Raw genomic sequence first — 14,474 nt, forward strand, 5'->3', positions numbered from 1 at the left:
ATTTCACTCAACTCAACTAATACTCCATTTCTCTATGCTAATGATATCCCTGCTCTCCTCCACTCTCCTCTGTCCGAACTCTGCTTGAGACTCATGGTGTCTTTTTGGAAAATTGGAGTACTGATTGTAATAACACAAGTATAAGTAACAATAACCAGAAAGGAACATAACTGAAATTTAGTAAGAGATGTCATTGTTTTACTGGAAGGTGGAGAAATAAAGGCATGTCATACTTGGAAATTACCATTTCTGCATTTTCTCTGGAAAGCATTTTGAGCTTATCTTCCATGCGTTGCAAAGACATAGTCAAATCATCGTTTCTCTTAGACAGGCACTTGTTCTTCTCCAGGAGAGGTTTATATTGTTTTTCGGCTTCACGAATTCGCTTCAGCTGGAGAGACAAGGTCAAAATTAATTTTGCTTGACCTTCTGCCTTCGTACCGACATAACAGTTTGATGTCCTCGGGCATTGTACAGTTCCGATTGTTGAATGGTTTGAACTAGTCACACCCTTGGGCCCAGTCAGTCAATAGTAATATGCTATTGAGATTGACAAAATCCAGTCAATTTACAATCTATCCTTCCGTGTGTAGAGCAAAACACCAAGCAGAGCATTAGAAGTAAGTACATCGTGTTCAGATGTACTTAAACATAGAAATTAACTTGGGTGTTATTTATGGTCATAATAATCTCACTGGCAGCTCAAGACTTTGCAGAATGATTCCCTGCTCCCTTGTTATGAGAGACAAGGAGTCAAACATCATTAAGATGGATAGAGCTTGGATAGAGTGGATATATGGATGTGGAGAGGATGTGTCCACTAGTGGGAGAGTCTAGGACTAGAGGTCACAGCCTCAGAATTAAAGGATGTTCTTTTAGGAAGGAGATGAGGAGAAATTTATTTAGACAGAGGGTGGTGAATCTGTGGAATTCTTTGCCACAGAAGGCTGTGGAGGCCAAATCAGTGGATATTTTTAAGGCAGAGATAGATAGATTGGTGATTAGTACGGGTGTCAGAGGTTATGGGGAGAAGGCATGAGAACGGGGTTGAGAGGGAGAGATGGATCAGCCATGATTGAAAGGCGGAGTAGACTTGATGGGCCGAATGGCCTAATTCTACTATTCCTTTTGACCATATTATATTGAAGACCAATCACTGGGCTAACAGAACCTTACTTTCCTTCACAAGATCTAATGTTGGCGCTGCCGAATGCACTTCAGGCACTTCATCTGACAACATTGGGTGTTATGAACTGACAGAGTGCATTCTGCAAGTCTCAGATAGTGTGCGTCAGGCATAGACTGGGGTTTATAGCTGAGACCACCTGATCAATGAGTCTTCAAATGGACCCAATGTGCTGGAGTAACTGGCAGCACCTCTCAACAACATAGATAGGTGACGTTCTTTGGAGCGTAGGGGGCTGAGGGAATACCTTATGGGATGTTCAAGATCATGACGGGCATGAAGAAAGTGGGGGCTCAGAGTTAGAGGATTCTAATACTAGAGGGGATAGGTTTAAGGTGAGAGGGTAGAGAATTAAGAGGGGCAACTTTTTCACACAGATAGAGCTCTAGGAGCTAGTGGAATCAAGGGATGTGGGGAGAAGGCAGGCACGGGTTACTGATTGTGGATGATCAGCCATGAATGGCGGTGCTGGCTCGAAGGGCCAAATGGCCTCCTCCTGCACCTATTTTCTTTGTTTCTATGTTTCTAGAGAGTAGCCCCTATCTGGAACAAGCTTCCTAGAAAGCCATCGAAGCTGATACAATTACAACTTGAAAAGACATTTGGACGGATATATTGGAGAGACAAGGAACTGCAGATGCTGGTTTACAAAAAAAGACACATAGTGCTGGAGTAAATCAGGGGCAGGCAGCATCCCTGGAGAACATGGATAGGTGACGTTTTGGGTCAGAACCCTTCTTCAGACTGATTGCAGAGTGGGGGGGGGGGGGGAATAAACAATTCAAATAACGTTACTGATTGATAGAAATATGTGCAGCATAGTTACATAACATTGTTAATAATTCAGTCAACCCAGTGATGGCCACACTCTGGACCAATTCAAAATCTGGTTCACTGAGAGTTATTCCAGCCACTGCCAGAAACTACAGGTATATCACATGGGAATTTAGGCAAGGTTATACCAGCGGAGAGTCCACTGCAATGGATCTCAGCGTCCCAGTGGAATGTGTCTGCCTTCACATTGATGCACAGCCTATATCAATGGATCTCAGCATGCCAGTGGAATGTGTCTGCCTTTGCATTGATGCACAGCCTATATCAATGGCAATTCAAACAACAGCCAAATAGGTCAGCATTTGGCAAAATGCCAAAGTGGCGTGAGTCGTGTCCATGGCTGGTGGACCCGGATTGCTCTGGGATTATTCCCAATTGTCCTAGGCTCAGACTGGGGTATTGGGCGTAAAATTCAATAATTCCCTTTCAGAAGTTCTTATGCATGGAATTTCACCAAGACCAATGGAATGGGAGCCATGTGTTAGCGAGACCCTGGGAACGGCTGTCTAGAGCATAAAGGGCATGGGATCCACATGACAAACTGTATTGGAAACATATGAGTATATGCATTTATGAATTAGGCCACTCGGTTCTCAATTATAGTCTGCCCTGCAATAAGATTAGAGGTGACCTGACTGTAAAGTTTTACTCCCAGCAACCTTTGAATAGACAGTGAGCCAAACACATCTCATGCTATACTGCCACCGGTAGGTTGTTCTTTGTTTCATCCAAGTACTTCTTGCCACCTTCTATCGGTCTTGGCAAGTCATGTTATTAGATCGCTCCTGAGCCATGAACAACCTGCAACGCACCCATCCTTCCCCCTTGTAAACCTCTCCATGCTTTATGTTTCCAATCGTTGTGCTACATCTGAATGGTGCAACATCTCATCCATGGTGGGCAATAGCTCAATGATGTCAAAAGGAACTGCAGGTGCAGGTTTACACTGAAGATAGACACAAAATGCTGGAGTAACTCAGCAGGGCAGGCAGCATCTCTGGAGAGAAGAAATGGATGACGTTTCAGGTTGAGAAACGCCACCTATCTCTTTCTCTCCAGAGATGCTGCCTGTCCCACTGAGTTACTCCAGCGTTTTGTGTCTATCGTCAGCTCAATGATGGATGATGGGCACAAGGTCAAGTCCGTTTGGGGCAAGCTGACCATTTGCTCGGAATGGGAGATTGAATCTGGGAAAACACTGAAGGAAACAGCATCCTCCCAATGGCAGCCTGCTACCCTTCAGAATGCACCCATCCTTTGATAGCATGATCCTAATATTACCCAGGCCTCAAATGATCCATTCTGAGAAATGGATAATCCTCAGAATCGACCTCAGTGGGCTAGATTCACTGTCAGAGGAGGATGAGGGTATGAAATTATAAATACTGTATATTCCTGAACTTTGGACATAAAAGACCTACCAGTTCGTTCCTTTCATCCACCAACAATGCGTTCCTATCTTCAAGTTTCCGAATGATTGAGTTAAGGTCAGCAAGCTTGCGCTGATTTCTCCGCAGGTCCTGAATGAAAGAACAAAATTAACCGCGTGCAATGTACACAAGCTCAACAAGTCCTGACAACGTCATCTCTGGCCACCATTTAGCTGCTTTGTTCAGCTCATTGAAAGCAATAACAGCAGCTAGACAAAATATTAAATGTGTGCCCTAAAAGTGAAAGCAAATGTTCATTTTCAGAACAAGGAAAGTGCTGGAGATACTGGTAACGTGATAGAGGAACAGGAGTAGCTGGGAACACGCAGAGCAGGTGCTATTATCTCCTCTTCTATTTTATAGACAATAGACAATAGACAATAGGTGCAGGAGTAGGCCATTCAGCCCTTCGAGCCAGCACCGCCATTCAATGCGATCATGGCTGATCACTCTCAATCAGTACCCCGTTCCTGCCTTCTCCCCATACCCCCTCACTCCGCTATCCTTAAGAGCTCTATCCAGCTCTCTCTTGAAAGCATCCAACGAACTGGCCTCCACTGCCTTCTGAGGCAGAGAATTCCACACCTTCACCACTCTCTGACTGAAAAAGTTCTTCCTCATCTCCGTTCTAAATAGCCTACCCCTTATTCTTAAACTGTGGCCCCTTGTTCTGGACTCCCCCAACATTGGGAACATGTTTCCTGCCTCTAATGTGTCCAATCCCCTAATTATCTTATATGTTTCAATAAGATCCCCCCTCATCCTTCTAAATTCCAGTGTATACAAGCCCAATCGCTCCAGCCTTTCAACATACGACAGTCCCGCCATTCCGGGAATTAACCATAGAACAGTACAAACAGAATAGGTCCTTTGGCCCACAGTGTCAGTGTGCCAAAGATGATGCTAAGTTAAACTAATCTCTTCTGTCTGTACATGATCCACAACACTCTGTGGAATTCATTATCACAGAAGGCTGTGGAGGCCAAGTCAATGGATATTTTTAAGGCAGAGATAGATAGATTGTTGATTAGTACAGGTGACAGGGGATATGGGGAGAAGGCAGGAGAATGGGGTTAGGAAGGAGTGATAGATCAGCCATGATTGAATGGTGGAGTAGACTTAATGGGCTGAATGGCCTAATTCTGCTCCAATCACTTATGACCTTATGACTCAATTTCCTACATATTCATATGCCTCCGTAAAAGGTTCTTAAACATCACCATCGTATATGTTTCTGTCAACATCTCTGGCAGCACATTACAGGAACCCAATCTTCCCGGGGTAAAAAACTTGTCCTGCACAGCTCCTTTAAATCTTCCCCTTCTAACCTTAAAGCTATGCCCTATAGAACATAAAACAAATGATTCATTTAATAGCAGAGTGAAATGTAGCAAACCTGGAATCATTCAGGAAATGAAAACATTGGTGCAGCAAAGATCATTTTGGTCTGTATGGAATTTAATAATTTATTTGCACAAAATTCAGGGAAATCCAAACAAAGATTATCAGTTTGAGAAAAGAGCTATTTAACCTTGAATTTTGAATCATTGTCAATTCTTTATATACTCGAGAAATCCATTGATCGCTTTTTAGGTTTGCTCAATTACTTGAACAGGTATTTAGTGACAGATTAAGAAATAACAAGTAGGTTAAATTATTTTTTTAAACAGACATGACAGATCAGGGAAATTGAAAAATCATAAATATTACACTTTGGTTCACATTCATCACTGATCGAACACCTAATAGGCATGAATACAATACACTCCACATCTGCAGGATATCCAAATGCACCGCCATCCATAATATTACTAGTAATGATTGTTTCTGCTTCTATATCTAACTATTTTACGACGCATTTTCACGCAGTCACCATCTCTACAACTAATAGTAATGAACAAGGTGACCTCGACAGTCAATTTTGGTGATGTTGCGTAAGGCTTGGGTATCAGAAAAAAATAATGAAAGGAATTAAAGCAATGTCTTAAAATTGAAGGCTCATCATGAAGTTTAACATTTAATCTGAAAGTTATTGCGGCCGATAATGCAACATTATCTCCCTACTGCATTGGAGCATTACCCTAGATAGTCCATACATACCCGATCAAACTATGCACCATGCACCTGGGCAAAGGGGTCCCAGTCCTAAACTGGATCGAGACTGCACCAGAAGACACCGAATTGTGAAAGCCCCAGATAGAGTGGATGTGGAGAAGATGTTGCCAGTGGTAGGAGAGTCTGGGACCAGAGGGCACAGCCTCAGAATAAAAGGATGCACCTTTAGAATGGAGATGAGGTGGAATTTGTTTATCCAGAAAGTGGTGAATCGGTGGAATTCAATGCAACAGATGGTGGTGGAGGCCAAGTCATTGATTGTTAAAGTGGAGATTGATAGGTTCTTAGATTAGTAAGGGCGTCAAAAGTTATGGGGTGAAGGCAGGAGAATGGGGTTGAGAAGGAAAAAATAGATCAGCCATGATTGAATGGCAGAACAGATTGAACGGGCTGAATTTCTTCATTCTGTCCCCATGTCTTATGGTCTATGTTGTGCTCAATGGGCAGACTGCCAACTGATACAGGAACAACATTATTAACCCTGAAGCCAAAGTGCCGCGCAGCCTGAGAGAAATCTGAGTTAAATGTTTTCTGTTGCGGCCATTTTAAGCTATTTACTTGCAGCGGTCAAATTCAGAGCGCTTGTTTCCTGCTACACTGCAAATAAGCACGGAAGCTGTCCGACATTCCAGTACAGTAACGGGAAAGTTCAGTGAGAGAGTAAACAGAAGACCTGCCTCTTTAGCCAGGTGAACATGAAGGAGTTCTTTGTGAAAAGTGATGACAGGAATTCTGCATTATTCAGGCCAGTTTGCCTTTCTCAGGACGTGGTGGTTAAAAACAATTCATCAGTTGCAGTTTATAAAATCTCCTTAAATACAAATGACCTTTTTCAATAAGTGCACAAATGATTGCTTCAGATCCCCTCATGACACTTTAAACATTTTGAAAAGACATTTCACTAAGGCTACACTCCTTGGTCCTGTATTCTTAGTTTATTGTAAGGTTTATAATAATATACTCTACAGTATATTATTGACATAGTTATTATTACGTGCCTACTAATTGTATTGTTACTATTAGTGTGTGGGATATTGGTTAGGCAGTCTCATCTCACATTAGCTGTGGTTCCTATTGGCGATTGTTATATTGGGGACTTATTCTGGAGGACAAGTGGAGACGTGGCGATTGTTGACTTACCTGCTACTGTGATTGCCTGTGATTAAAGAAAAGATAGACAATAGACAATAGACAATAGGTGCAGGAGGAGGCCATTCGGCCCTTCGAGCCAGCACCACCATTCAATGTGATCATGGCTGATCATTCTCAATCAGTTCCTGCCTTCTCCCCATACCCCCTGACTCCGCTATCCTTAAGAGCGCTATCTAGCTCTCTCTTGAATGCATTCAGAGAATTGGCCTCCACTGCCTTCTGAGGCAGAGAATTCCAAAGATCCTACTTATAGTCCACATAAACTCACGGCTCAGAGTGACTGGTGTAGTCAAAGCTAAAATCTTAGGGCTACCATCTTGCTCAGAATGGGTAAGTGTAAGAGTTGCTTACCGGACTGCCAGAGTGATCCATGTTCTCCCGTGCACTGCCAGGCACCTCCCGCTTCGGACTGCTTATGCCCATGTTGCATTCTGCTTCCTTCACCAGGAAGAGTTGCTCATCCAGCGCCTCCTTCTGGAGTTGCAGCTTCTGTGAATAACCGGTCTGCACCTCCATCTCTTTCTCCAGGGCAAAGATCGTTCGGTCTTTAGCTTTAATCTCATCCATCTTGAAACACAAATCAAACCAAAGGTCTTAAATGCCAGTGAAAGTGAATCATCTCCCTCTGTCCTCCACTGTGTTCTCACTCTCTATTGTAATCTCTCTCAGCATGCTAACACTAAACACAATATTTTGCTGGAATTTATTGACCATAGAATTGCAAACTCTTGTCCAACTTTCCAGTTGGTTCATCAGAAGTGTTTTATTTCAGTGATTTCTTAATTTAATTTATTTTAATAAAGTACACAAACATATTTGTGCTGTCATTTTGAAATGCTGCAGAAACCATTCGTATTTTGGGTTGTCAACATACTGTGGACATTATGGGCTTTGATATGTAATGGTGGATCAATGGGCAAGGGGTTTTGCTGACATCTTGCACTTTCTAATCTTTCTGAGTTTGGACCCTTTGCATTTAGAAGGCATCTCAGTTATGGGGGATGTTTTAGGGTAATGCATGACAGCAGTCTTTCAGGCAGAGTACGTATTATATTAATACTTGGGATACTTAGATTCTATTCCTTGGAGTGCAAGAGGCTGAAGGGTGATCTCATGGAGATAAATACAATCATGAGGTAAATACATGGGGTGAATGTACAGTATTTTCCCCAAAAGATTAGAGGAATCAAGAACTAGAAGGCATAGGTTTGAGGTGTGAGTAAATAATTTACTAGGAACGATGTACTGAACCGTATACAAAAATGAATTTCACTGTACCTCGGTACATGTGACAGATAAAGTATCATACCATACCATAGACAGATAACCTTTTCACACTGAGAGTTATGGGCTTTTAGAACAAAATGCCAGAGGAAGTATTTCAGGCAGGTAAAATTACTAGATTCTAAAGACATTTGAAAAGGTTCCTGGCTGGGAAAGGTTTAGAAGAACATGAGCCCAATGTGATAAAATGGGACAGAATCAGGCATCTTGGTTGGCATGGATGAGTTGGGCCAAAGAGCCTGGTTCTGTAGAGATGGTGGCATCCTTCTCGCCTGAGATGCTGCCTGACCTGCTGAGTTACTCCAGCATTTTGTGAATAAATACCGTGGGTCTTTTGATCATCATCTTCCAAAATGTTAGAAATTCTGCAGATTGGTAGGCAACAAATGGGTAGAAAGCAAATCAGTAGAAAGGAAAGTGCTGTAATCTATAATAAAGGATGTAATTACAAAACAACTTAAAATGAATAATAGGATTGAGCAGAGTTAGCATGGATTTCGGGGGAAAAAAAACCTGTTGACTTATTTATTGCAGTCTTTTGAGAAAGTGGCGAGTGGGAAAGTTAAGCAGGAGGAGGGGGGATTAGTGAATGTGGTGTATTTACAATTTCAGAAGGTTTTCAGAAAGGTCAACAAGATTAGAGCAAATGAAATTGGGAGGATTATGCTGGCATGGAAAAAGGAATGCAGAACAGAAAGTAAAGAGTGAGAAGAAGCAGTTCCATTTCAAGTTGAGCAGGGGCCCATTTTTGGGCTCCAGCAATTCACAAGCTTAGGCCAAGGGAACAAAGGTCAGGTTTCTATGTTTGTTGCAGTATCATAACTGGATGTAACTGCAGGTAGGATTGTCAGTAGTGAAGAGGATTTAAAGACGATTCAAAGCAAAGTGGACAAGCTACGTGTGTGGGCACGATCAGGGCAGATGGAAGGTAACGTAGAAGGATAAGAAATGATCCACCTCTGTGCACACAGTCAAAATAAATTGTTTAAATGGAGAGATATTTAATAAGAAAAAGTGATGCTCGGTGTTCTTGGGGGTAAACCTGTGACACAGCAAACAATTAGCAAGATGTTAGAAATGTTGCCTTTCATTATGAGAGGACTCGAGTACAGGAGTAAAGGTGTTTTACTGCAAATATGCAAGGCCTGACAAGATCACCAAGAAGTGAACAGGATTAACCTCCGTCACTGAAAACAGATACACTTGCCAGAGGAGGAATGCAATGCAAATACAGTGGGCAGACTACGGCATGGAAGGTTTGCCTGTGCCACATCAGGACATGTTCAGTAGACAAGGTGTGAGCTGTCTGGCGTTTAGAAGAACAAGTGGTCATCCTAATGAAACTTACAAAATCCTTGCAGAGAGATACACAGAGGACGTTCCCCTGAGTTTGAGAAAACTAAAGCCATGGGGCCCAGTGTCAGGGTAAGGGGTAGCCTATCTGGGACTGAGATGAGAACAATGTCTTTCCTCAGACTCTCCCACTGAATTCATTCAACACAGAGATTGATTACTATCCAAAGAGTAAGAGAATCGAGGGATATGGGGATGATGCAGGAAAATGGAGGTGAGTTAGTTGATGAGCCACAATCTTGAATGCATGGTGTGGGTCCAGAGAACTAGATGGATCATTCCTGCTCCTAATACCTATGTACATATCAATTCTGAAATAATTTGTTCTGAATTATTTGTAACATAATCCTTGCTGAGTATATTTATAGGTGAAAATGGAACTTGCTTATATTGTTACATAAAACGGCTTTCCCTTTGAAGGATAAGTACAGTTTGGTCTCATACATAAATCTTTCATTAGAATCAAAACCGACTGAATGGAATTCAGCTGCACGCTTTCCCCCACATGCCATTTGAGCTCTCCTTTCCTTTCCCACATCGGCCTGTCAGGCCTTGGCCTTCACTGCCAGGGTGAGCTCCAAAGCAAACAAAAAGATCAGCACTTCATACTCCGCCCGGAAAGTCTACATATGAACACTGAATTCTCTCACTTCTGCTCACCTTTACCACATGTTTTTGTACATATTCTCTCTCTCTTTCTCACACACAATCTTTCTTTCAGTCAATCTCACGCACAGTCACTCTTTCACACACACAATAGTCTCTCTCACACACACACACACACACAATAGTCTCTCTCACACACACACACAGTCTCTTTCACACACACACAGTCTCTCTCACACACAGTCTCTTTCACACACACACAATCTCTCACACACAATCTCTCACACACACACACACAATACAGTCTCTCACAAGCACAGGCTTTCCCACAGTCTCTCTCAGTCTTTTTCGCTCACACACAATTCCTCTCATATATTCAGTCTCTCTCTCAAATGTACAGCCTGTCTCTTACACACAGTCTCTCTCACACATGAAGTATCTCACACACATGCACAGTCTCTCCCTCTCTCACATGTACAGCCTCTCTTGTTCACAACCTCACTCTTTCACGCACTCAGTCTCTGTTACACACACGCACTCTCTCTCGCACAATCTCTCACACAGCTTCTCATACTCGCAATCTGTCACACACTCAGTCTCTCTCACACAGTCTCTCTCTCTCACACACACACTATCTCTCAAACATAGCCCCTCTCTCTCTCTGTCAGTCTCAGTCTCTCTCTCTCACACACACAGTCTCTCTCTCCCTCTCTTACACAGTCTCTCTCTCAGTCTCTCTCACACAATCTCTGACTCTCACATACTCAGTCCCTCTCTGTCTCTCATGCACTCTCACACTCTCTCAGTCTCTCTCATACACAGTCTTTTTCTCACACAGTCTCTCTCTCACACAGTCATTCTCTCTCTCTCTCTCTCTCTCTCTCTCTCTCTCTCTCTCTCTCTCTCTCTCTCTCTCTCTCTCTCTCTCTCTCTCTCTCTCTCTCTCTCTCTCTCTCTCTCTCACACACACACACACACAGTCTCTCTCACACAGTCTCTCTGAGTCTCTCTCACGCACAGTCTCTCTCACACACAATCTCTCTCTGACACAGTCTCTCTGAGTCTCTCTCACACACAGTCTCTCTCTCCCCCCTACTCCCGGTTCTATCCACCACTTTGGACACATGCACACAGACAGACACACCTAGTTCTATCTTACCCTTCATCTCTCTCTCAATGTTCCCATTATCCCCTTCCTTCCTTATCAGAACCTTTGTTTTCTGCTCATCACCCTCCAGCAGCTTTCTCCACCTTCATCCTCCCCTCCCCCACCAGGCTCCATCTGCCTTCTTTATCCTTGTCAGCTTCCACTGATCACCCACCTGCCTCTCGCTGTCTCCCAACTCCACCCCTCCCTCCCCCCCCTCCACCTATCCATCATTCCTCACCCCTCAACGGTTCCCCTATCGCCTTCCTTCCCCTCCCTTCTTTGAACTAGCTATCTCCCCTCTCCATTCTCATTCCTGAACCAAAACACAGACAATTCCTCCAACAACCCCCCCCCCTCCCCCTCCCTCACTGCCCAAATGCTGCACAACCCATTGATTTCATTTCCCTTCTTTGTGTATGAGCATTTTATCATATTGTAAAATGCCTGATCATTTCCAACACATGGTGGACAGAGACTGCCAATCTCCCACACCAGATAATAAACATACTCATCAAATTAATATGGCATTGACCTTAAGTGGATTTTATGAAAGGATTATTTTCTGATGAGTCTTCTTTTTCCCTTACAATAAAAGTTTAAGACCAGGCTTGCAAAATAGAAGTTATGCTCATAAAAGCATGCCATAAGGTGAACCCTTTGAAATTAATACAGTTCATGAAACAGATTAACACCTATTCAATATAAACCTTTTGTGAAGGTTTTACTGTTTTACTCTTTCGTAGTTGGTCACCATCTTGTCCTTCATTGATAGGAATCTTTTATTTTTTTAAAGAGCCAATACATTAAAACTAAAATAACTCAGATCTAGCCTCTCGATCATTGTGAGACAGTAGAAGGCATAAAGGAATCAAAGAAAAAAATGTCATCTCACCATCCATTACTTTGAGCTGAAAAGAAAGAAAATTAGAATGTGCAATTACACATGGCATGTTCAAATAATGGCTACTTTTCTGTGTCTTATCAACTATGTCCAATCCTATTAACCTGTACCTAATGCAAATTCTAGCTTCAGTAACTATTTAAAAGTCATTTTTGAAGATGATTAATTATGCTTGATATGCCTTCCAATTTCTGGTTAATATAATATGACCTTCTGATACAGTATGTTTAGAGAAATGGCTCACTATTCAATTTACTTCCCAATCCTTTCATATTAACTGAATGAAATTCTCCAAGCAGTAAATGTTTCTTCTGCCTAAAGGGCCTGTCCCACTTAGGCAATTTTTAGGCGACTGCCGGCGACTGTCAAAGTCGTAGCAGATCGCCAATATTTGCTTTTACCCGACGACAATGACCACGCCTAGACTACTGCAACTCCCTATACACTAGGATCAGCCAATCTTCTGATCCAAAACGCCGCAGCGAGACTCCTGACGGGTACCCGTAAAAGGGACCACATCACCCCGATTCTGGCCTCTCTCCACTGGCTCCCTGTACGGTACAGAATCAACTTCAAGCTCCTCTTATTCACGTATAAAGCCCTAAATGGACATTCCCCCCCCTACATCAAAAATCTTCTAACCCCCCTCTCTAACTCCAGGTCCCTCAGGTCGGCCGACTTGGGGCTACTCACTATCCCGCGGTCTAGGCTTAAGCTCAGGGGTGACCGCGCTTTTGCGGTTGCAGCTCCTAGACTGTGGAACAGCATCCCTCTCCCCATCAGAACTGCCCCCTCCATCGACTCCTTTAAGTCCAGGCTCAAAACCTATTTCTACTCCCTAGCGTTTGAGGCTCATTGAGGAGGTGCTGTGAACTGTTTGCGTGCTACTGTATGTTTCATTTTTTTCCTTAGTACCTAATCAGATGTACAGCACTTTGGTCAACGTGGGTTGTTTTTAAATGTGCTATACAAATAAAATTGACTTGACTTGACTTGACGACAATGCCGAGTCAGGTCGCGATTACACCGTCTTCGGAAACATCGCGAAAATTCCCACGCTGTCAATGCTTCTCTGGTGTCCAAATTTTCACTGAAATCACTGACAAGTCGGTAAGTACTTGAGAGTTTTGAACTATAACATCTTGTATGGGTTACTTAAAAAACAAGCTTCACTGTAACAAGGAATAAACTGGATTTACTTCCAGTTTACTAATAGCTGTATTTAAAAAAATAATTTAAAAAGTGGTTAAGTGGATTTTTGTGAAAAGTGTGTGGGCGTTCTTTGAAAATGTGAGGGAGATGCATATCTGGTTTCTGGGTTGCATCTCTGGGTTGGGAGCCCACTTTAAATGTAATGGCTGATGGCCATAAACATCGCGAAAATTCCCACGCTTACCTGACCGTCAAACTGTCGCCTCCAATCTACCGTCAAATGTGCTGACGGTAAATAAATTGGTTAAACACAAGCATTTTATGGTATTTTGAAATGACTTTACTTATTTTAATATTATGTGCTTCTAAATGCATCTAAGAGAACCTAGCAAACCTGGGGACAGCATGCGACAGCGCCTGCAATAAGCAACGATACCTGGCGACAAGCCAGCTGTCGCCGAGAAATTTCACTCCGATTGATTTCTCAGCGACGCGCTGAGATCCACTACGATTCTTGGAAGATCCTCACGATCATGCCCGTGACACCCGGCGAACTGTCAGTGACAGCCTAGTCACCGGCAGTCACCTTAAAATTGCCTAAGTGGGACAGGCCCTTAAATCTATTTCAACTAGTGAAGAATTCATTGAACTCAAAATTAACAGCTGTACACATTGATACATAAAGTAATGGCTAAGCTTAAAATTTTATACATTTTGCCCATAATTGTTAATCTAATGATTCCTCTTTCAATGTGGCATACTGCCAAAGTCGTCAAATGCAACACATATTTTTGCACAGAAACAAGCCAGATTCAGTTTCATTACGCCTCACAAATGCAACTTTGTTAATTTAGCTATTTTAATGACTCAACGGCATATTGAGAAATCTAAGAGGAACTTGCATTTGGCAGGTGGAGAATCAGGCCAGTTCGGGTGTGGTTTGGAGTTTTAGTATGGTTTGGAAACAGGCCCTTCGGCCCATTGAGTCCACACTGACCATCGGTCACCTGTTCACACGAGTTCTCGGTTATCTCACTTTCATATCCTCTCCCTACACATTATGGACAATGTGTAGCCTTCAAACCTGCACGCTTTGGGGATGCGGGAGGAAATCAGAGCACCTGAATGAAACCCACGCGGCCACAGGGGGGAATGTGCAAACTCCACTCAGACAACAGTCAAGATTTTAGATTTTTTAGATTTAGAGATACAGCACAGAAACAGGCCCTTCGGCCCACCGGGTCCGTGCTGCCCAGCAATCCCCGCACACTAACACTATCCTACACCCACTAGGGACAATTTTTACATTTG

At 42.9% G+C, this 14,474-nt stretch overlaps 1 protein-coding gene across 3 annotated transcripts in view; it reads right to left on the bottom strand.

Annotated features, from left to right (window-relative positions):
- The window catches only part of LOC144600257 (janus kinase and microtubule-interacting protein 2-like), a 228,258-nt gene that overhangs the window by 77,032 nt on the left and 136,752 nt on the right, over positions 1–14,474 (bottom strand). For all 3 annotated transcript variants that reach the window (XM_078411829.1, XM_078411827.1, XM_078411828.1), the window contains exons 5-7: positions 7,069–7,284; positions 3,442–3,540; positions 245–391 (exon numbers count right to left, since the gene is read on the bottom strand). In XM_078411829.1, coding sequence (XP_078267955.1) covers positions 245–391; positions 3,442–3,540; positions 7,069–7,284 — 462 coding nt within the window. The remainder of the gene's footprint in view (positions 1–244; positions 392–3,441; positions 3,541–7,068; positions 7,285–14,474) is intronic.

The sequence above is a fragment of the Rhinoraja longicauda genome, chromosome 14, assembly GCF_053455715.1.
Source record: "Rhinoraja longicauda isolate Sanriku21f chromosome 14, sRhiLon1.1, whole genome shotgun sequence".
Taxonomy (NCBI): domain Eukaryota; kingdom Metazoa; phylum Chordata; class Chondrichthyes; order Rajiformes; family Arhynchobatidae; genus Rhinoraja; species Rhinoraja longicauda.